At 42.2% G+C, this 25,148-nt stretch overlaps 1 protein-coding gene across 3 annotated transcripts in view; it reads right to left on the bottom strand.

The window, feature by feature from the left end:
• Positions 1-25,148, bottom strand: part of rai14 (retinoic acid induced 14) — a 255,675-nt gene that overhangs the window by 140,042 nt on the left and 90,485 nt on the right. For all 3 annotated transcript variants that reach the window (XM_069924041.1, XM_069924042.1, XM_069924044.1), the window contains exon 3: positions 20,972-21,102. In XM_069924041.1, coding sequence (XP_069780142.1) covers positions 20,972-21,102 — 131 coding nt within the window. The remainder of the gene's footprint in view (positions 1-20,971; positions 21,103-25,148) is intronic.

The following is a 25,148-nucleotide window of genomic DNA, read 5'->3' as shown; positions in this document are numbered from 1 at the left end:
CTTAAACCTATGTCCTCTAGTTCTGGAATCATCTATGAGAAAAAGACTGAGCATTCAATTCAGCCATGTCCCTCATAATTTTGTAAACCTCTATAAGATCATCTCTCTGACTCTTTCCACCCATTGAACCATTTTAAATTCAATGAAGTAGCTAACCTTTGATCCCATGTAATTTAACCTTTTCCAGACTAACCTGCCATGCACGTCCTTGTCAAAGACATTTCTGAAGTCCATATATACAATGTCTACTGCACTGCCCTCATCATACCTCTTGGTCAGTTCTTGTGAGACACCATCTGCCATGCATGAATCCATGCTGACTACCTCAATCTGTTTCTCCTATCCAAATGTAGATCCCGTCCTTCAGAATTCCCTCCAGCAATTTTCCCACTTCTGCCATCAAGCTCACTGGCCTGTCCTTCACTTTTGTAAATAACAGCACCACATTAGATATCCTCCAAAGCACTTCACCCAAGGCTGTGTCACATCGTTGTCACAATATTTTTAGAGTTTAACATAAAAATCCTATATACAAAGTCTCCTAATATAACAAATATCACATCATATCATATACATAACACATTAATATAAATGTAAATCAAAAAAAAACCATATTTGTTTATTTAACAATATTTCTTAAAAATAATTCTGGATAGAAACCAAAAAAGCAACATTTCAATCCCTTGGTCAAAACAAAGGATAAATTCTATCTAATTTAATGATATGATCTATGACAAACATAATTAAACATATATTAACAAGTTAATCTAAAAAAAACTAAATCTAATCTATCCCCACACTCTATTCAAGGTTTACCTTGTAGTAAAGGATGCAAAGACATGGATGGATCAAATAGTGACCTTCAGAAACTAGACCAAAAATCACCGGACCATCCACACTTCTTAAATCTTCCAATCATTATAGTATTGTATGAATGGGCCTCACATCTTTTCAAATGGAAACTTTCTATCTCTAATGTTGTATCTAATTTTCTCTAAGCTTAAATAGGACATTGCATCATGTAACCACTGTGTATGAGTTGGTGAAGAGTCATCTTTCCATTACATTAAAATTGTTCATCTGGTTTTCAACATAATAAAAGCTAAAACTTTATTCTGGGATACAGACAGAGGTATATCCAGTTCAAAAAAAAAACGACACAAGGCTCTTAAAGAGCACATTTCTATTATGATCTTAAAAACTGTTAATAATGTTTGAAAAATGTTTTCCCAAAGACTTCCTAAATTGTGGCACTCCCAAAACATTCGAATCAATGATACTTCTGTAGTGGCGTTACACCACTAACTGAGGAATCGCACAACCAGACGGGTTGAGTTCAGTGAGCAAAAACTGATTTATTGCAGGCTGCCTGGCTGGTCTTATACTCTCAGCCTGGACCTGGCTGAGAACCGCGCTGGAGGGCCCCGACGTCACCGGGGTGTCACATGGGTCCCCAAGCGCACACTTCTAAGCCCGGTGCCGAGGTTGGGAGGAAAACCCCGATGGCACTATTTTGGCCAGCTGTCCCACCGCGTGCATGACAAGCGGGGCTGGTTCGCCTGCCTAATGGGGTACCGCCACACAGCCCCACCACCCCCCCCCCCCCCCAGAACCGGTACCAATGTCCTTTTTTGCTGGGCGGCCTTGCTTCTTGGTTTGGCCACAACTACTGGTTCGGTGGGGTCGACGTGGGCTGGCTTTAACCTGTCCACCATAAATAGTTCCCTCTTACCACCAATGTCCAGTGTGAAAGTGGATCCTGAATGCTGGATGACTTTGTACGGCCCTTCGTATGGACTTTGTAGAGGTGCTGTGGATGGGCCACACCTGACAAAAACATACTCTGCGAAGTACAGCTCGCTGGGGACATAAGAGGCCTGTGTGCCATGTCTGGGCGGCGGTGGGGGTGTGAAGGTGTCCAACTGGGCCCGGAGGCAGGGAAGCAGACCGTGCGGTGACTGCTGGGGGTTGTGAGGTGCATTAACTAACTGGATAGGGGCTAGTGGTGAACCGTAGACCAGCTCGTCTGATGACGCCTGCAGTTCTTTCGGTGTCGAGCAGATGCCCAGGAGCAACTAAGGCAGCTTGTCCACCCAGTCATAAGGGCCGACTTAAGGTGGCGGTGCAATCACTCGACTACCCCTTTGGCTTGTGAGTGATAGGCCATGGTGTGATGTAGTTTGATCCCAAGCCTGTTGGCGAGTTGTGCCCAGAGCACAGAGGTGAAATGGGCGCCCCGATCACTGGTGAGGTGGTTCGGGACGCCGAACCGGGCAACCCATCCGTTCAAAAGTGCTCGGGAGCAGGTGTCCGTGGAGGCATCTGGATTGCCTCAGGCCAATGAATGGTGCGGCCTACCACTGTTAAAAGGTAACGATTACCTCGGGAAACAGGCAAGGGTCCGATGATGTCCATATGTACGTGGCTGAACCATTCCCAGACGTGTTCGAAATCTTGTACGGGTGCTCTGGTGTGGGTGTGTACCTTGGAAAGCTGGCAATGGTTGCAGGTTCTGGCCCAGTCCACAATCTGCTTCCAAAGCCCGTGCCAAACAAAACGTTCTGCCACCATACGGACTGTGGACCTGATGGAAGGGTGGGAAAGGTCATGGATATGGTGGAAGACTTGCCTGCGCCACTGCTGGGGAACCACTGGTTGCGGGGTGCCCATGGAGACATCGCACAGGACGGTGCCCTCACCGTGAGGAGTAGGGAAGTCTTGGAACCGCAGGCCCGTGATAGCAGTCCTGAAGGCCCGCGTCTCCTCGTCAGACTTCTGGCCCCGGAAGAGCTGGTCGAAGTCGAGGCCGGGTGTCAGCACGCAAATGGTCGGTCGTGAGATTGTGTCAGCGACCACGTTCTCTTTCCCCACCTTCTGCTGAATATCAGTAGTAAACTCCGACACGAAGGAGACGTGGTGCTGTTGACGGGCCAATCAGGGATCTCTTGGCATAGCGAGCGCCTGAGTGAGGGGTTTGTGGTCAGTAAAAATGGTGAAAGGCCCCCACCTCCAAGAAATAGCAGAAATGAAGCACTGCCAGGAACATGCCCAGCAACTCACAATCGAAAGCGCTATACTTGTGCTCTAGCGGGCGAAGAAGTTGGCTAAAGAATGCCAGTAGTTGCCACTACCACTATCCGTTCACCTGCTGCTCCAGGACAGCACCAACGGCTGTGGCAGAGGCATCAATGGAGAGCGACATATACAGGTTGGTGCGTGGGTGGGCGAGCAGGGTAGCCTTCGCGAGGGCATCTTTTGTGGCTTCGAATGCCCTGCTGGCCTCTGGAGTCCAGGCAAGTGTCTTGTCTTTGGTCACGATGAGGGCAAAGAGGAGCTGCATAATGCACACAGTGCCTGGAATAAAGAAGTTATAGAAATTGACCATACCCGCAAACTCCTGAAGCCCCTGGAGGTTGCCAGGTGTGGGAACTCCCTGATTGCAGCGACCTTCATAGAGGCAGGTGTGGCTCCTTCGGCCATGATGGTATGGCCCTGGAACTACATGGACTCTTTCCCGAACTGGCACTTGGCCGGCTTGATTGTTAGGCCGAAGTCGGCCCGTCGGGAGAAGAGGGTGTGCAGGTGAGACTTGTGTTGTGCCCGGTTTCTGCTGGCGACACGGATGTCGTCCAGGTAAATGAATACGAAATTCAAATCCCTGCCCACTGTGTCCATAAGGCGCTGGAAGGTCTGGGCAGTGTTCTTGAGCCTGAACGGCATGCGTAGAAATGCAAACAAGCCGAAGGGGCTGATGATGGCTGTTTTGGGTATGTCCTCGGGCTGCACCGGGATTTGGTAATACCCGTGCACCTGGTCAACCTTGGAGAATACCCTCGCACCATGCAGGTTGGCCGTAAAGTCCTGGATGTGAGGGATCAGGTAATGGTCAGGTACCGTCATGTCATTAAGCCGTCGATAATCTCCACAGGGGCACCAGCCGCCGGAGGCTTTCAGGACCAGGTGGAGTGGTGAGGCCCAAGGACTGTCAGAGCATCGAATGATCCCCAGCTCCTGCAGATGCGAGAACTCTTCCTTTGCTATCTGGAGCTTGTCCAGCGGGAGCCGACGTGCCTTGGCGTGGACCGGCGGGCCTTGGGTGGGTATGTAATGATACACCGTTGCGTGGTGAGGCGGTGGAGAACAACGACTTGAAGAGGGACGGGAACTCATACAGGATACTCTGAAACTCATCCTTGGGCGTGCTGACCGTGGCCATCTGCGGCTGTTCTGTGAGGGAGGCGTTGAGGCGAACGGATTGGGTACGGTATGGGTATCTACCAGTTGCCTACTTCAAATGTTGACCAGGAATCCGTGGGCGAGGAGGAAATTGGCACCCAGGATGGCGGTTGGAAGGGACGAAATGGTGAAGCTCCACGAGAACTTCCACTGGCCTATCTAGAAGTGGACGGTCTTGTCTCCATACGTCTGGATCTCTGTCGAATTGGCTGCACGGCGGGGAGGTCCTCGAGGCCAGTTCCGGGACGACGCTGATCTGGGCCCCGGTGTCGACGAGGAAGTGTCAGCCACTGACCGAATCCCACAGGTAGAGGATGTTCCAGGGAAACGAGCAGGCCTGATGACATTTCCGACCCTTGGCTCCCCAGCACTGGTGGAAGAAGCAGAGGCCTGAAATGGATAACTTGCTTCTGGCTATGCTCTGAGGCCTCTGAAGGGACCGGATGTTCCACCACAGTGCTAGGGGAAGGTTTGGCGAGGTCATGCCCATGACTCGTAACCTGCTGGACTGCTGAGCCCTCCGGGAATCATTCGAGCCATAGCTCCTGAGCCTTTTGAGCGACCTTCCTAGGGTCGACAAAGCTCTCCTGGGACAGTAACGGCCAGATGTCTTCAAGCAGATGGTCGAGGAAGATGCGCTCAAAGAGTGGGCAGTTGGTGTGATCGCACATGAGCACGAGCATCTCATCCATCAACTCGATTGGAGTTCTGTCCCCTAGGGCGTCGAGGGGCAGCATCTGAGTGGCATGCTGGTGCCTGGAGAGACCAAGGGAGCTGGTGAGCATCCACTTGATGGTCCCATACTTATCTTCCGCGGGTGGGTGCAGAACGAGGTGCAGCACTCGTTTGGCGGTGGCCTGGTTCAAGGTGGCAACCACATGGTAAAACTTGGTCGAATCCGATGAAATCCGGCAGAGGTGAAACTGAGCCTCTGCGTGGCTGAACCAGGTCTCCGGCTCCTGAACCCAGAAGTCAAGAAGCTTGATGGCTATAGCGTTGATCGAATGGTCATTCATGTTGGATTCAAAGACATTTGAACTTGTCGGGGTCACCAATTGTAGTGGGGGCTACACTGCTAACTGAAGGATCGCACAACCAGACGGGTTGAGTTCAGTGAGCAAAAACTGATATATTGCAGGCTGCCTGGCTGGTCTTATACTCCCAGCCCAGACCTGGCTGAAAACCGTGCTGGGGGACCCCGAGATCACCGGGGCATCACGTGGGTCCCCCAGCGCAGGCTTCAGAGCCTGGTGCCAAGGTCGGGAGGAAACCCCCGTCGACGCCATTTTGGCCGGCTGCCCTGCCACGTGCGTGACAAGCGGGGCCGGTTCACCTGCCTAATGGCGTACTGCCACGCTTCAAAAATTTTACACTTCTCACATAATGGATCAATATCTGCAAAAAAATGAGATAATTTGAGTTTGGACGTGTATTCTATGGACCATCTTAAATTGTAATAAACAATACCTTGCACAAAATGCTTAATTAAGCTATGAGTACCAATCTTCATCTGAAAATGCTATATTCGAATCTTGCTCCCAATTGTCCTTAATCCCAGACATTGAGGCTGATCTGAAATCCAGTAACTTGTTATAAATACATGATATTAATCAACCATGAACAAACTATCAATTAAAAATCAAGAATATTTGAATTTGAGATTCAAGGAAAATCAAAGTTTGGACTTAACAAAATGGCTAACTTTTAAATATCTAAGAAAATGTATTAGAAAGATTGAATTAGCTGACAATTGTTCAAAAGAGGCAAAGTTATGTCGAATAAAAAGATCTTTATAATTTTTGATACCTAATATGTACCATTTCTTAAAGCCTGCGTCTAACATAGCTAAAAAAAATGGTTATCTATAATGGGACTAGCAAGAGAAAAGGAAAAGAGTAAGAAGGAATCTAAAATTACCAACATAGATGCTTTTTTATTAAGAAAACTTCAGTTCCATTTCTATGCAAAAAGGGTGATTTACTAATTTATCCAAAGTGTAATAATAAAGGTAGATAAGGTATCTTAATTGCCCAATAATAAAATCAAAAATTTGGAAGTGATAATCCCCCATTCCATTCAGTCTTTTGAAGATGGTCTTTATTTTTGTGTGGTTTTTTTTCCTGCCATTTGTATGAAGAAATAACCAAATCTAATGAGTCAAAAAGAAAGATTTAGGATTGAAAATTGTTAAGGCTTGAAAAAAATGTACAGAAATTTAGGTAAAATGTTCATTTTAATTTATTACCAATAACTTTTCTTTCAATATGTTTCTTTATAACTTTTCGTAATTGTAATTCCCAGATATTGGAATTGGTCTTCCACTATTTTGAACAGGAAATTAGGATACCTTTTGGGGGAAATAGTTCATTCTTGTGCTTTCCATGCTATTTTCTCCGGCCTCACTAGCAGATCTTCGAACTGCCCATCATTGATAATATGTCTGATTTGTGGACTAACAAATATGCCTTCCTTAATCTTGGCATCAGTTATTCTTGGAAACATCTGTCTCAAATGGCAAAATCCATCACCCTACTTGTTCATTGCTTTTACAAAATTTTTCATTAATCTGAGGAAGAAGCATCTTTGTTGGGCCAACAGTGGTATACGTCCCACACTTTTCTGACCTGGAAGCAAATGGTTCCAGAGCAGCCAGTTCTTTTTAACATAATGTGACTCTTTAGCACGGCTATCCCATTCACAAATGAAACAAAGTATTTGGCATATCTGAATTGCTTTCCTACTAGCAGAGCGAATACTTTTAGATCAGCCCAGATGCTCCAGTAGTACTTACACTGTATATGTTTTAATTACAGTTCCATGTTATCGTGGGCTTCTGCACTGCCAATGGTACTGAAAGGAAGGCATTACAATTGTGTAATAGGACAGTCTTTAGGTTTAACTTGATGAATGTAGCGACTATCTTCCTATATAGTCGCCTGAAGATCCTGGAATTTCCTTGTTTATGACTCACTTTTCATAAAAGATCCATGATAAAGTCAAATACAGTTTTCCAAAGTTTATTAGACCTTATGTAGGTTACTCATCAACTTTGATACACAATTAACATGATGCTTAATAGATACTTAACACATTACTTGAAATGTTATTTGAAGCAATACTTAATATGATCAATAGAGTTTCAGGTCTATTTCAAGAACCTCCACCTTCACAGAACTCAGAACAATTCAGAACTGGCTCTTTTATCCCAAAAACACACAGAAAAAAGACTTTAGTCTCACTGGCTACAACCTCAAAGGAATGCAGGACAAACTGCAGCTTGCTCCAGTCTGGCAGCCCTTGGTTATACAAGTGATTTTAACCCCTACAATACTGGCCCCTAATTATTATATCTACCAATAATAATTACTACTTCCAAGCAAATCAAATATAATAATACATAGGGTAAATATTCAAAAGAAAATGAAAGTCAATTATCAAAGCTTTCTGCTTCTTGTAAAAGTCAGATTTTAGAATTTGTTCTGTATTGAAAGTCAATTTCAATTTCCAAGGTATTCACTTTCTTGATGTCATAAGTCTTTTCTCTTTTTCTTCTCTTATCGAAAGAGTAGGACTCAAACAACATTGGTCCCTCAAACTCATTAATAGCCACTCTAGCTTTTATTGTCTTTTCCTGTAATTCCAGATTCAATTTTACAACCTTCAATTCAGTCTCATTTATTGATATTTATCTTAAAGTTTTTTTAAAATCAGATTCTCTCTTTATTTATCAACTGGGTCTTCAAGAATGTAATATTTCTTTCCTTTTGCATCTTAAACTGGTTATCACTGTTTTCCAGTGTCAGTTGTCTGGCGTCATTAAACAATGACTTGTTCTCTTTCAAGAAATGAATCTCCTCCAACCTTATGCATCTTGATAATGCTGAATTCCTTTCTTTAGCAGTTATTCTTCTCTTCCTCTTGGTTTTACAAATTCTATGTCCACTTACTTCTCCATTTTTGTCAACTGCTCTCTGAGCTTCTCTTTTGGTTACTTTCAAAACTGAAGAATCATCAGATTCAGTTTTGCTTCCAAATACTTTTGGTCACTGTTTTCTGGACCATTTTGCACAGTGACGTTCGTTGCACCATATTGTCAGATTTGCTTCCAGATATTTGTTTCGTCCCTGCTCTTGATTTATTTTCACGAGTAAGATTTTAAGAACTGTCTGTTTTCTTCTGAAGGTTCCTTGAGTTTCAGAACAGATATTTTATTGACTTTTGTTGCTGATTGCTTCTGAGCAATATTATTCTTTCCTTCTTAATAGTCCATTGATTGTCCACCCAAGAATAGTTTTAATAGCATAATGTCCATCTTCCTCACAGAGATTATTTCTATTGGTTCCAGAGCCTTTGGTACATTCAAACCAATTAGCATTTCTATGTCAGAGTTATGAGCTCCCAGTATAAAAAAGTTTCTCAGATATTTCCACTGATACTCATCGCTTTGACGTGGGATGTTATCTTTATGCACAGACAGAGTCCTCTGTGTATATACTCCTGGAAGATCTCAAAAATCACTGCATTTTCCAGCAATGTCTAATCCTGAAACCATGTTAGTTTCAATGACCTTTCTTTGTCCCATGGCTTTCAATAGAATCTTTGTCTTTTTTCCTTCAAGAGTAAGGCTTTCCATAAGCCCTACAGTGCAGAATTATGCAGTGCCTCGTGGGTCTAGAAATGGATAAGTATAAACGGTTGCATTTCCATCCTTGTACAGGTACTATTGAGAGTTTGCAGTTACTTGCAACAGCCCTAGTAAGCCCACTTGTCGATACCGAAGCTTCAGTGCGGTTTCCTTTTCTGTATCCTTCTTTTCCTTGAAGACGTGTAGCATTTTGGGGGGATTTTGATTACATACATCACAGCTGTGTCGCTTCTTACAGTCTTTGCTGATGTCTCCTTCACACAGGCAGCCAAAACACACTCCATTTTCCTTCAAGAAAGCAATTCTCTCACAATGCATTATTTTTTTCCATCTGTGCAGATTTTTCCAAGTCATGTTTATCATTACATAACTAACATTTTTTTTCCTTATCAGGCGAACTTTCATTTTCCTTAGTTTCTTTATCCACCACTGTCAGAGAGTTGGCAAATGTGCTTTATTCAATTTTGGTTGAGGATAGGATTTGGATTTTTCAATTTCTTTACCCATGGTTTGAATATCCTTAATTCCGTACACTGGATCTGTAACAACATCCACTTGTCTTTCAATGAAATCCATCAAATCCTTAAAAGTAGCTGCCACATTATGTGTTCTTTGATATTCAATTACCTGTCTTCTCCATAATTCTCTCATTCAGTTAGGTAATTTATCTACAATGTTTACCATATTCTGAGCTATGTCGTCCTCTTGACAATATCCAATATTCGTCATAACATTGCAACATCCTCTTAGAAAGAGAGTGTAAGTTTGTAAACCACTCGTGTCCTCTGGTCTTAATGAGGACCATAAAAGAGCCTTATTTATATAAGCTCTAGAAATTCTATGCTTGTCAGCAAAATATTTCTCTAAAGCTATTGTGAATCCTTGAATCGCAGCCATATGCTGGTAACTCTTGGTCGTCCATTCATGAACTGAAGCAAATACTCAAAACAATCCTCTGAGCTGTAACTTTCAATTTCAATACTACATTCAAAACTTTTCATAAACTCTTGAAATTGAAGTGGGTCACTGTCAAAAATTGATTTTTTTTTTACCTTGGGTAGAGAAGAGTGTCTGTAACTGAATTAACAATGAAGCCATTTCATTCTGTCTTGTCATGCTAGGTTTACATTACTTTGTTCACCCAGATTTCTGCTTCTAACCAGGAGTGCCTGGTATGACCCTATAAGAGATGTCAATTGGCTCCCATCTTTGTCCAATATGGCCATCATTGGGGTTTGATCTCGGACTCCTTGTAGCCACTTTGTTAATTTGGGATCTTGCTCATCTTGCATCCATGCCAATGACTCAGGCCCTCCTCTTCCTGGTTCAAGATCAAGTCCGAATTGTGACTGTAGCACTGGCTCTGTAATGTCTTAATCTGCTTAATTCTTGACCAAGGGCTTATTGTGGTTCTATCACTGGCTCAGCCCCATGCCTACACCCATTTCAGAACTAGTCTATTTCAGGACCAAGCCTGTATGGCAGCTGCAGCACTGGCTCTGCACAAGTCTTAATCTGTTTAGTCCTTGACCAAGTTATTCTTGTTGTTCTTGCAGGTATCAATAGTCCAAAGTTGTACATTAATGTGATATAGAAAACACTATTCAGAGCAATCAATTATTTCTCCTTTTTAATTACCCTTCAGACAATACAAGTCCTTTTCTTGATTGCCCAGAATATATCTGGCTAAAAAATACTTCTATTGTGCTTTTGAAAACTGGATTTGTGATTTGGATCCTACAAGATGGATGCAGTGATAATGGATTTCCAAATTAGGGCAGAATGCAGCTTGAACAAATATTGAGAAGTGACATTTCCAAGTCTGTGTTGCCTTTCTAGATGATGGATGATATAATTTTGATATGTGAATATTAAAGAAACCTTGGCAAAATGACATTTTATTGTCAGTACACATTGCAACCATAATGTTCCAGTAGTAGACAGAGTAAAAAGCTTGGATCAGAACGTCTCCTACAGTCACCGCAACTGCACCTTTCTCACAGTAATAGTCCCTGCAAAGATTCTATTCTTCCAGCTTGCTCACATCTATTCCCAGGATTAGGTCTTGCATTCCAAATTATCAGAGAGTTCCTTCCTCAACAAAAAAAAATGCGATTTCCCCTCTACTGCCATTTACCCACATCTGCCCTGGCCCCTTGTCTTCACCTACCACACCATCAGCCTCGGTATTTTTTTCTCTGCAATTTCCATCACCAGACATATCAACTCCTCTCCACTTTCTGCAGGGATTGCTCCCTCCAGGATTCCCTTATCCATTTTTCCCTTACCACTACTGACCATTGGTTCCTACTCCTGTTTCCACAAGAATTGCTACACTTGCACCCATATCTCCTCCCTCACCACCATTTGGGCACCCAAACAATCCTTCTAAGTAACGCAACACTTCACGTGAATCTTCAGGGGTCATCCACTGCAAACTGTACTCCCGTTCTGGCCTCCTCTACATTGAGAGAGAGTTTCACTGAGCACCTTCGCTCTGCCCACTGCAATAATCAGAATCAGATGTATCATCATGAAATCTGTTTTGCGGTAGCATTGTGTATTACAGATGTAAAAATTTCTATAAATTACATTTAAAAATAAATAATTAGTTCAAAAGAATAGATAAAAATTCTGTGGTTCATTGACAATTCAGAAAGCTAAAAGCAGAAGGGAAGAAGTGGTTTTTGTAATGTGGGGTGTTAGTCTTCAGGCTCCTGTTCCACTTCCTAGATGGTAGCAGTGAAAGGAGAGCATGGCCTTGGTGTTGAGGGTTCTTGATGACAGATGAAGCTAATTGTGACTCCTCCAGAGGCCAACCATTTTAATTTTATACGACCTGTTTATCCACATCTCATGCACTGCCAGACTGAGGAACAACACCTAATATTCCTTCTGGGCTCTTTCCCACCAGATAGTATTAAAACAGTCTTCTTCAATTTCTGTTAAACCCCTTCCCCATCTCTCTAGTTCTCCATTCTTGTCTCCTGTGTTCCAGCTCCTTCCTCTTTCCCTCTCCATTCAAAGAACGACCCCTCTGCTCTCATCTCAGCTTTTCTCTTCTTCCCTCCTACCTGGTTCCACCTGTTACCCATTATCCTCCCCCTTTCCCATCCTCTCCTCCCCCCCCCACTTTTTATTCAGCTGCCTGCTTCTTGGTCATACCTTTACTTTCAATACATGCTGCGTGACCTACTGAATTTCTCCAGCACTTTTGTGTATTACACTACCATCACAGTGCCTGAGGAACTGTGCTGTCCTGAAGAATTTCAATGCTAGATTTATTTATTAATTTTCTGGGAACTGGGTATCACAGAAAGACCACTATCTATAGCACATCTCTAAATGCCCATGTAAAGATGCCTACCTTTGTGAATTATTGCTGTCTTTAAGGTGAATCACATGGTGATGCTAGATCAGTCATTCCAGGATTTTAAACTCATAAAAAAATGATAGATTAGCAATACATTTCCAAAGACAAGATGGTGCGCGACTTGCTGGTGGTGTGCTCCTACTGCCCATGTCCCTCCTGGTGGTAAAAGTTGCAGATTCAGAAACTGCTGTCAAATTAGTGCAGATAAGTACACTAGTGCAGGCTTTGAAAAACTAATAATAGCACTGCCAGAGCCGCTATATCGGCAGTGCTACTGCTGGTTCAGACCTGGGATAGCACAGGGTCCTACTTCCATTCACGATGCCCGACAGCACCATAGGCATTTTTTTTTAAATCCTACAACCTCGGGGTATGTGCCCAACATGGCGCCTGTGTTGGGGAGAGTTCTATGAGGGACTGCAGACACTGGAGGAGCAGCAGACCAGCTCAGGGCACCAGAAACGGGGAGAACATAGCGGCCCACCCCCCCACCACTGAGAAGGAGATAACCGTGCATAACAGTAATGAGGGGCTCAGCAGGTGACGGACATACAGGCAGCAGGCTTTTGACCACTTGCAGTTGAAGGACTCACCCAGGCAGCAGGCTGTGGGAGACTGGCTCATGGGAGCCAGGTATTGGAACCTGAATTTGAGAGGGTGCTGAGGACAAGAGTTCCTGAAGGGTTTTGGGCATTGAAGGCTTCCTGATCATAATAGAAGTTTGGATCTGAAGCTTGAGTTGCTGATAGCTTGAACAGTCCATGAAGCTGCAGAGGCTGCGTAAGCGCTGATGGTGAATCCACCGACACTCAGTGTCTCTGAAGGGACTCTCTTTTGCTTCTTCCTCCTACTGTTAACAATGCTCATAATGACTTTGTTAAACACCAAACCAGTGTTTGAAATGCATCATATATATTACATTTTTAATGTATTATTATGTGAAAATAAAAAGAACCTTTGTGTTTTCTATGGTACACTTCAGCCCTTGTGTGCTGGTAATGGAAAAGGTGAACATGCAGAGTAATTGATGGATTACCAAAAAAAAAAATGCAAATGAAAAATCAAAAGACAACAGATGCCAGAAGTCTAAGAACAGAATTTCTCAACATGATGAATTAATTCTCGCTCACCTGCTCTCTCTTTCCATAGATACTTCTACTCTGCTGGGTGTTTCCAGGTGTAGTATCCTATAAGTCAGGATCCATGCTGATATATAACTATCTCGTGACTAAGCAATTATGCCAAGTCATTAATATCTTTGTTACCTGCCAATGATCTGTTGCATTAATTAGTTCCGAAGGAATGTCCTCTATGGTAAAATGTAAGCTCTGTACAGTTATGACTGAACTGCCTTGGAATGTGACATGATCACTGCTTGGTCCACATGCTATGTGAATAAAGTACTTGAGCTTTAGATCTCACTCTATCAAGTTATCCATGCCTTGTCTCTGTTCTTTTGACTGTGTGCGTTAACTACTGGAACGTCAAACTGTACTCAGTTACCCCAGAACACAAAATTGGAGACGAGGACTTTTAAAGTACACACGATGTCAGCTTTTGGTAACGTTGGCGTTTTTTTTATTTATTTTTCACATTGTGAACCATATCAATCAAAATACATACTATTTTGAGGAGACTGTAGAGTCTTTTGAGGACTATGCTGATTGCATGGATGTCTTTTTCAATGCTGATACCATTGCTAAGGGCAAGAAAATGAGTTTATTTCTTGCAAATGCGGAGCCAGTGGCATACAAGTTGCTGAAAAATCTGTGCAGTCTGGATCAGCCCAGCAGAAAGGAATATTCACACTTGAAGAACCTGCTTATGGAACATTTTAAGCTAGCACCTATAGTCATTGCAGAGAGGAACAAGTTTTGGATGGCACGACAGGAAGATAGAGAGTCCGTGGCACACTTTGTCATCAGACTGACGCAGTTGGCTTCAACTTGCTCCTTTGGCTCCTTTTTGCAGGAGGCGCTATGAGCCAGATTTGTTTTGGGACTACATCCCAAAATGTCCCATATTCAGCAACATCTTTCGGATCGTGATTTGACGTTCGACAAAGCAAGGGCTAAAGACATCGCTGGTGAGACAGTGGGGTGCTAAACCAAGACTACATGGTGAACGCGGACCTTTTAGCTCATTCAACAACGGGATGCAGTGCAAGTGCTGTGGAGGAAAACATCGGGCTGACACCTGCTGATTCAAAGACACTATGTGTGTCTGCAAGATGCAAGAAGCAAGGACATACTTGCTCAGTGTGTTTCTCCTCAAAGTATGCAATGAGAAGACAAAATTTGTTGAAACTGATTCTGATAATGACTAAGACTGAGAGTGTACAAAAGGATAAAACATTTGGTTTGTTTCAGCTTGAGAGTGAGTGCTACCATACATTTTTACCATACAAGGTTAACATAAATGTAGGCAATGCATGTACTGAGATGGAGATAGATGCAGGACTCTGTGTACTATGCAGATTTTCCATTAGAGAAAGCAAATATCATCCATAGGAGCTACTGTAGGGAGATAGTACCACTCCTTGGTAAGATAACTGTCCTAGTACGGTATGAAAATTATGAAACATTCATGGTGGAAATGTTGATTGTGAAAGGGAATAGCTCAGCTCTCTTTGGGAGAGACTGGCTTACCGAAATCAGATTGAATTGGGAGAACTTTTACAGATTAGGGATTGGAGTAATGAGACCAATCTCACTCCAAGCCAACCCCTAAATCATACCATAAACTGGTTGCCACATCTTCTGCCCAGTCGGAGTTAGACTCAGTTCTAAGAAAGCACGACAAATTGTTCGGGAATGAAGATTCAGGCATAAAAGGGTTTACTGCTTCAATTAAACACAAGCCAGGTGCAAAACCGACGTTTCAGAAATCGCGACCCGTGTCCTATGCACTGGTGGAAACCATAAATAAAGAGTATGAGCAGCTCATAAATGATGACATACTGACTGACCCCTGTTATACACAATGAGTGGAGTTCATGTTCCCAAGACCCAAGGGAATATTCATGTTTGCACTGACTACAAGGGGTCATCGAGGATGATGGCTATGAGCTGCCCAACGCGCAAGATTTGTTCATGAAACTCACACATTGTGCTCAACATGGTTACAATACCACAGCCATGGTAAATGTCCATTTGAAATGGCTGGCCCTGAATTGTAACAGGATGGTTCGTGTACCATAGGACTGGATGGTGACGCTGTTGGCCACCTTAAGTGCTTCATACCTGCTGTTTTCTGGAGGCTGCTGTAGAAAAATCGACCATTCGGTCCAGATTCTTGGTCGAGCGCAGCCACCACATAGTAATACTTGGATTCATCTGCAAGAATGTTCCTGATCCAGAATTGGGCCATTTCCTGCTGAAAACATACTAGTCGCTGAGTTGTCCAGAATACTGATACCTTCATTTTTTCTGGTTTCAAACATGAATGTTAGTCTGAATGAAGGCCCTCGCACAATCATTCATTTAGTGGTCTGGTATCAACCAGGATATCGAAGACACAGAGCGCACTTGTTCTTTGTGTGTTGAAGTTATAACATTCCATTGCTACTCTTGCCTTGGGGCACAGATCCATGGCAGAGAATTCACAATGACTTTGCCAAAGTCAAGGGTCAGCAATTTCTACTTGTCGTAGACAGCCATTTGAAGTGGGTGGAAGCACTACATCAGCTGCAACCATCACTGCACTGCAATCCCCATTTGCCCGTTTTGGATCGCCCTTACAGGTAGTAAGTGATAATGGCCTGCAGTTTGCATCATTCCTCAAAGGTAATGGCATCAACACACCCTTTTCCCACCATACCAAATGGTTTAGCAAAAGGCATGTTCCTGCTTGAAAAATTTGACAAGAAACTACCCATCCAATACAAGGTAGAAAACACATTGTTTTATTACAGAAATACACCTCACACAACCACCGGAGTTATTCCTCAAGTGTGCTCCGTGAGCTCGACTTTCTTTAGTGAAGCCCAGTCTCAAACAAATAGAGGATCAATTGATCTTTATCAATCAGTCAGAAACATGAGGCAATGGAAGGAATGGCTACCGGGTACTATAGCATCAATAAAGGGGCTGCTCACCTGTTTGGTTGGAGTACCAGGAAACAACAGAAGAGTTGTTCATGCAGATCATCAGATCCCAATGACTCTAGGAGTAATGAATCTGTAGATGACCATCTGAACCATACACACTTGTTGAGTTGGAATGGATGATGATGCAGTCTCGTCAATCGGTTCACACTCAACTCCTAACTCTGATCTTAGTGACCAATCACTCCCAGCTCAAATCGACAAAGAAATACCTCTCATAGTTACACAACAGGCAGAGTCATCCGACCTCCAAAAGATTATGAACATTAAGTTTATGGTATTGTACAAATCTGTGTAATGATTGGCTTATGCATGTTCTGTTATGTCATAATTTTAGATTAAAGTAAGATCTGAAATGATCTGATACATTCCCTCATAAAATAAAAATGTACTGTAATAATAATACATGATCATTGAATAATTGATTTACAATTGAAACTAAATCTTTGATATTGTTAAAAGGATAAGGTACACGATCTATTGTGGGCACTTGTACCAAGTTGAAAAATTAGATCACATGTTTTCTTGAAGATGCATGACTTAAGAATTTATAGAAGTCATGATCTCAAAGGGAGAAATGTGTATCCTATAAGTCAGGATTCATGCTGATATATTATAGCCATCTCTTTGGCTTGGCTTCGCGGACGAAGATTTATGGAGGGGGTAAAAAGTCCACGTCAGCTGCAGGCTCGTTTGTGGCTGACAAGTCCGATGCGGGACAGGCAGACACGGTTGCAGCGGTTGCAGGGGAAAATTGGTTGGTTGGGGTTGGGTGTTGGGTTTTTCCTCCTTTGCCTTTTGTCAGTGAGGTGGGCTCTGCGGTCTTCTTCAAAGGAGGTTGCTGCCCGCCAAACTGTGAGGCGCCAAGATGCACGGTTTGAGGCGTTATCAGCCCACTGGCGGTGGTCAATGTGGCAGGCACCAAGAGATTTCTTTAGGCAGTCCTTGTACCTTTTCTTTGGTGCACCTCTGTCACGGTGGCCAGTGGAGAGCTCGCCATATAACACAATCTTGGGAAGGCGATGGTCCTCCATTCTGGAGACGTGACCCATCCAGCGCAGCTGGATCTTCAGCAGCGTGGACTCGATGCTGTCGACCTCTGCCATCTCGAGCACCTCGACGCTAGGGATGAAAGCGCTCCAATGGATGTTGAGGATGGAGCGGAGACAACGCTGGTGGAAGCATTCTAGGAGCCGTAGGTGGTGCCAGTAGAGGACCCATGATTCGGAGCCGAACAGAAGTGTGGGTATGACAACGGCTCTGTATACGCTTATCTTTGTGAGGTTTTTCAGTTGGTTGTTTTTCCAGACTCTTTTGTGTAGTCTTCCAAAGGCGCTATTTGCCTTGGCGAGTCTGTTGTCTATCTCATTGTCGATCCTTGCATCTGATGAAATGGTGCAGCCGAGATAGGTAAACTGGTTGACCGTTTTGAGTTTTGTGTGCCCGATGGAGATGTGGGGGGGCTGGTAGTCATGGTGGGGAGCTGGCTGATGGAGGACCTCAGTTTTCTTCAGGCTGACTTCCAGGCCAAATATTTTGGCAGTTTCTGCAAAGCAGGACGTCAAGCGCTGAAGAGCTGGCTCTGAATGGGCAACTAAAGCGGCATCGTCTGCAAAGAGTAGTTCACGGACAAGTTTCTCTTGTGTCTTGGTGTGAGCTTGCAGGCGCCTCAGATTGAAGAGACTGCCATCCGTGCGGTACCGGATGTAAACAGCGTCTTCATTGTTGAGGTCTTTCATGGCTTGGTTCAGCATCATGCTGAAGAAGATTGAAAAGAGGGTTGGTGCGAGAACACAGCCTTGCTTCACGCCATTGTTAATGGAGAAGGGTTCAGAGAGCTCATTGCTGTATCCGACCCGACCTTGTTGGTTTTCGTGCAGTTGGATAATCATGTTGAGGAACTTTGGGGGACATCCGATGCCCTCTAGTATTTGCCAAAGCTCTTTCCTGCTCACAGTGTCGAAGGCTTTGGTGAGCCATCTAGTGGCTAAGCAATTATGCTAAGTCATTAACCTCTTTGTTATCTGTCAATAATCTGTTGCATAATTAGAAATGTCCACTATATCCATTTATGGTAAAAATGTAAGCTCTACAACTATGACTGTACTGCCTTGGAATGTGACTTGACCACCTCTTAGTCCATGTGCTATGTAAATAAAGCACTGTGTTTTAGATCTCACTCTATCAAGTCATCCATGCCTTGTCTCTGTTCTTTTGACTGTGTATGTTAACTACTGTAACTTCAAACTATACTTAGTTTCTCCAGTACACAAAAGCTGGATTTCACTTTTAATTAACAATTGTTTAGAATATTTAGTCTTCATGACAATGGTCTTCTAGAACAATGTTCAACTTGCATTCTTACAGGCAAAGAGAATTCCATCCTGTTCTTGAACCTTGCAGATGGTGAAAAAGCATTAGGGCGAATTCCTTACTGCAGGATTCCCTGTCTCACCTGCACATACAGCTACGTCATTTCTGTAGATGATCAGGTTATGTTTTCAATCATTGGTGACCAGATGTTAATAGTAGAGACTCAACAGTAGCCACACCATTAAACTGACCAGGATGAGTCGTTGGACTGTTGATGGTCAATACAAAGCACTTTTGTGACACAATGTTTACTGGCCATTTAGCGCCAACACCTGAATCCCATTTAGGACATTGCAAGCAAGCAACCTTTGCTGAACAGCTGCAAATGGAATTGAAAATCATGCAATTTTCAAAAATTTGCATTTATGTTTTTTTTTTTAAAATGGACAGAAAGTCATTGCTGAAATAGTTGAAGATGGTTGGACCTCAAATCCTGCACTGATGTCCCACAGCTGGTAAAAACATACAAAAACAGCTTCCTTTGCGACTTCAACCAAAAATGCTTCTCCCCCCACACCCCTTCCCCCCCCCCTCCCCTAACTCCACTTTATTCGGCAGATCCCAGTGCTGTAAATACACTGGACAGCCTGACTAGCAACACAGCTCGTTCTGAAATACACATCTTTAATTCTACAGCTGATAAATCATCTGGCCCCTTGTCCTTTGCACTCACCTATTCCTGGTATCACAGAAAAAAAAAATCATATTAGCTGGATCCTAGCTTAGAAGATGATGGGGATATCCAGTCCAAGTACGGTAATTTGGCATTCTGACTGAACGTTCAGTCTTGTCAATAAAATTCACATACTGGCCTCTGCCATTTCTGTAGATGGGACTAATCTTGAAGCTTTTTCCTCCCATTGTCTGTTTAATTCTCCTCAACTGTTCAGGACCAGGTCATGTTGGACTGAGTTTCAATTAGTTCAATTAGATCCAGAATCATTGTGACCTCCATCTGCAACACTCAGGTAATCCCTATGGTGCAGCTTCACAAGTTGGCATCTTGAATTTATGTTATGCTGGTTCTGCTCCTGGGATACACTTCTACCTCTCTAATTGATATCTATATGAACATATTTTTTAGCAGGAAATACTGGATGATACTTAACAGAGCAAATGTTCTTTCACCTACACCCTTAATCGAATTAAAATACCATCACCAAGTTACATATGCCAGCTGGCCCTTGTTAAGTATGGTCTTTAACACGGTAGAACTGGCTACTTTAACAAAATCCCATTAAATCCAAGGTGAGGTATGGTATCTATTTTCAATGGCATAGCTTTAATCAAACCATTCTTTTTCACTCTTTCAAATGGCCTATCACTACATTTCAAATTTAATGTGATCTCATTGATGATGGGAATGTTCCAAACATTGTATGTATTCATTACATTTTAAGACCGACATTGAAGTGGTGATCTCCAGAGAACCAAACAAGATTAACTAATTTCTGCAAAAAAAATCAAGATGCAAACACGAGATTGAACCCTGACCTGAAATGTCATTTTTATAACTTGAGACTGTGCAGTACCAGTCACAAAGTGAAGTCTTTTTATTAAAAGGCAGCTGCTCTTTATCTAAAGCTGCCAATTTATTCTAAAAAGATAGGATAGGGGCATATCAACCACAATGAATTTAATATTTAATGGTCACTGCAATAAATCACATTATAAAGACGTATTAAGTTTAAAGTGAGGCTTCTGCAAAATATACAAAATTCAACATTATTATTTTGCAAAATGCTGCACATTGTTACATTATTACTGACATTCTGGTCAATTCCTATTCTGCATTAAAATAGCATGCCAGCCATCAACGTCAATAGAATTTGTGTTGAAATCAATAATTTCAATATATGATTAAAACAATTTATCATAATAATGTAGCACTAACATAGCTTTTTCCAAAGTCTGAAGATTAGGGTAAATTAGGTTGGATTTCTAAGACAAGGAATGATAGAAGCCACATATTTATTGAATCTAATAAATATTTAACTGCAAAGTAAAAAACAGTACATTTTAGACAGCATTCAATGTAGCAACTCTAGGCTTGTTTTCTACTTTAAAATTTGTACTAATATCTACAAGATTCCAACAAAAAAAAGGAACCATTAAAAATAGATGGAAGAATTTTGAGAGGAATTTTCACAAAGCTAGTTAATAATTATAAAAATATATCTCCCCCCCCCCCCCACAAACAGCTGTTTAATAGCAAGAGTCAAGGATTCGATTCACTTACGCAGATTTCCCCTCGTTGTCCAGTTTGATGGGACTGATCCCTTTTTTGCCCAAGAGAGCTGCCACTTTCTCTGCGTCGCCATGCTCCACAGCTTGCAGTAGTCGTTCGTCATTTTTGTTCCACTCATGTGCCTGCAATGCAGAAAGAGAAACAAAATGAGCACGGAGCTATAGGATTGTGTGTACAGGCACTTAAACTGCTTTGACACAAGCAACACATTAAACAGAAACCCAATTTGAAGACTGATGCTCATCTATGATAGATTTTCCCTCCCAGGCCCCAAATATCTGAAAAGGAAGCTGAATGAAAAGACCTTACAGTTGGCACACATATCTAGACAAAAGAATTTCAGTTCTTGCAAAGCATTCTCCATAACAACATTTAGCTGCTGGATTCAGAGATCCATCAGGTTGCATATACTGCACCACGAATGCCACTGAAAACTGCTGACATCAGCTACCTAAGCAACTGACTGGCTCTTTGCCCAAACTAATCCTGTGGGAGTAGCATTATGAATTTTTACATAAGGGGACTCATAAAACACAAAGGCAGATAACAGAGTTATTTTCAACACAATTTCCTCTTGTGATTTGTGCCAAACACTTTGTATTTTGTGAAATGCATTATTCAATTCCTGTACAACAATATACATGATATAATATGACATTGGTAGGTTAGAATAGGGGTTTGAATCTGGTGCAGTCTATAAGGAGTTTGTATGTTCTCCCCACATCGGCATGGATTTCCTCTAGGTACTCCAGTTTCCTCCTACCATTAAAAAAATGTACTAAGGTGGTAGGTTAAAAGGACTTGTGACTGTGCTGCACCCAAGAGAGAACTACACGCTTGTAAGTTGAGATTTCAAAAAAATCATTATATTTGTAAGCATTTTCTGACCATGTTAATTTCAGGTTGATCAGCCTTTATATATGGCATCATCTTTGGACTACTAACAGGGTCATCCAAACTACAGGTTATCTTTTCTCCTCAACCAATCCTGGCAGATTAGTGAAAGATTTCCAGTCAATCAAAATATATTTTCTTTTTTATCTGTTGATTTTTTCTATTCCTCATTAATAGTACAATGACATTCTAACATCAAATAAGGATTCAGATAATTCCACTGCTTGCAATAAACACGTTCAAAGAACAAATGTAATATGGCCCACTGTAATTAACCACGAGATGCTGAGCTATGAGGATATGAAGAAGAGGCACCAGGGTGTCTTCTTCCATTATTCAATGGCATCCAAGTAAAAGCATTTTGGAAGGACAGGGTGCAAATTAGCTCTGATCATATTATCTGACATTCATTAACACAATCATAGCCAAAGAAGAACTCTATAACTTTTAGCTCATGTTCCATTGAGAATTGTTGAGAAGGACTTTGGTACTGTTGGGATGGGTCGAGGACTATGCAACAGTAGAATCATTAATAAAAAAAGGTCTGTGAACAATCAGACAAAATTTTGATCCAATAGCCCTGTTTGCTGAGTTTATAAATAGATTAATGTCATTGAAAAAACATGGAACAGAAAAGAAAGTTTAAACACAATTCCAATGAAGAATTCTCAAAACTTCATGGAGACACATGAAAGTCTGCAGACTCTAGAACCTAGAGCATAAATCAAGCTGCTGGATGAACTCAGCAGGTCAAGCTGAGAGGGAGAAAAAGAATTGTCAAAGTTTCAGGCATGTCCCTTCATCAAGACTGTGGAGGGGAGACAACCAGTATAATGAGGAAAGATTGGGAGGGTTTTAACAGTGGCCAGTTGGAGATTAGTGAATCAGGTAGGAGTGAAGGATGACAGAGAGATAGGGAGGCAGAGGCAGTTGATTGCCAAGTACCAGACAAGGAGAGAGATGAGATTTTTAAAAACGGGGGTCAGCTGGAGATACAAGAGTCACACAAGATGGGGTTGAAGATGGCTGATAAGTGGAGACAGTAATACTGGAAGCTATTAAGGGAGAGGCAAAATACAAATTGGACCAGATGGAACTGAAAGAGGGTGGAGGGAATCCTGTGGGTCAATGTGCATAGAACCAGAAAGAGACAAAGTAAGCAAGGGAGGCAGAATAACAGAAGTCACTCAAAAAAGAGAGAGGATAGGTTACCTGAGATTGGAAAATTCATGTGGAATACAATATTTTGTTCCTCTAGTTTATGTTGGGTCTCTCTCTGGCAGTGAAGCAGACCAAGGATGAAAAGGGAGTTGAAATGGCATACAACCAAGAACTTAGGATGGCTACCTTGATAAAGGGCTCAAGCCCGAAACATATGTTGTGTATTTTTACCTTTTTGACACTGTTTGACCTGCTGAGTTTCTTCAGCATTGTGTTTTTACATTTTTTGTTTTAATCTCAGGTGGCTATATAGCAGAGTGCAAATGCTCTGTAAAATGGTCCCAAAGTCTGTTCTTGGCATCAAATATAGAGGGAGCCACATTGGGAGCACCAAATGTAGTGGATGAAGTTGAAAAAAGTGCACGCCAAGATTTGCCTCACGTAGATGGGCTGTTTAAGTCCTTGAATGGTGGTGAGGGAGGAAGTGCAAGGGCAAGAATTGCACCTCTTGACATTGCAGGGTAAAGTATCTTCCCATGTACTCTACAAAAAAGGTAGGCACAGCCTGGGCTCATGCACGTACGTATGTGTGGTTACATATTAGATCTGGAGGAAAGGCACAGTTGGTTCAGCAGTTAGCTCCAGCAATCCAGACCGAGGTTCAAATTATGCGCTGTAAGGAGTTCATACGTTCTCCCTGTGTCTGAGTGAGTTTTCCCCAGGGGCTCCGGTTTCCTCCCACCATTCGAAACACATCAGGGGTGTAGGCTAATTGGGTATAAATTGGGCAGCATGGACTCATGGGCTGAAATGGCCTGTTACCGTGCTGTGTGTCTAAATTTAAAGCAACCGGAGTTGAAGCTGTTCATTTCAAAAACAAGTTCTGCAATACAAATTAGTTTGTTGGAGGTGGAAAATGGTTGGGCCTCTGCTCAAGGAAGAAACAGAATGCCAGCAGGATTGGGGGAATAAAAACATTGAAAATTCATGGTAAAGAGGAGTTGACTTGAACCAAGAAATATGAAACTGTTCAGGACTGTACATAACAGATTTACTTGTTAGGAAATGGCAGAACATTAATCTATTCTGGACAAAAAAAACTGCAAGCAGCAAAATGAAAATTTGCAGCAAATGTGGGGATCAAATTATATTTAATTTTCTCAGATTTTTGTTTTGTTTTAAATTGTAATGAGTGCTTCCTGTGCTCATCACCTACCCTTCTCCATTCAACTGCTAAGATTACATAAGTAAATTCTAAAACAAATACCAAAGGTTGCCGAAATCCACAGAAGCATACCACAGTGGTTCCAGGCATAATTAATTGATTTAGAAAGAAATACAGGTAAAACAATCTGATGCTCCTCCTTCTCCACTCCCTCCCACCCCCACCAAAATGTTTTTTTTAATTTCAAATGGGACCAAAAACTAGGTTTTTTTTAAATTAAAAACAATGGTGTTAAACGCTGCTGAATTTCTGGCCAGAGAACTAGAGTTTTCCCTCCTCTTTGATTAAATCCATTTATATTTTAAGTCCACAGAACAGCCTGACCAAAATTTGGTTAAATATTTGAAGCTGAAAAGTCGTGCAATCAACATCGTACCACTCTCTTTGATGTGCTGGAAAGTCAGCTTAGAATGTGTTCAAGGAGCCTGAATGTTAAACTATCCATTTAGAGCAGAGAATGCTATCAACGAGCCAAGTTGGCACAGAGAAAGGGATTAGTTTTCAAAATGAAGAGCCACAGTATTTATAGCATCGAGGAGTATTACTACTATATTAGGATGTTTTCAACATAACCTAACATTGCAAGTGGGACATAGACACCACAACTGAAGTAACAATCTATAAAAGTATGGTGTATTTAACTTAACAGAATTTATAATTATAATTCATCAAGAAATCAAATTTTCATATGGTGCAATATCAACCATTCCACATTACTTAATAACTTATCTATACTTTCCAATTATAAAATGGAAGGAAAGTGGTTTAGTGTATTACTAATCCAAAATTCTGGATTAACAACCAGATACTGTAGTTATTTCCTACTATAGTAGCTATAGAAGTAAAAACTCCGTTATTAACAGACCTCAGCTTTTGGCACGCTGGTCT

Source organism: Narcine bancroftii, chromosome 3, assembly GCF_036971445.1.
Source record: "Narcine bancroftii isolate sNarBan1 chromosome 3, sNarBan1.hap1, whole genome shotgun sequence".
Classification (NCBI taxonomy): Eukaryota; Metazoa; Chordata; class Chondrichthyes; order Torpediniformes; family Narcinidae; genus Narcine; species Narcine bancroftii.
Note: the sequence above shows the minus strand (reverse complement) of the source record. Positions and strands in the feature narration are given on the sequence as shown.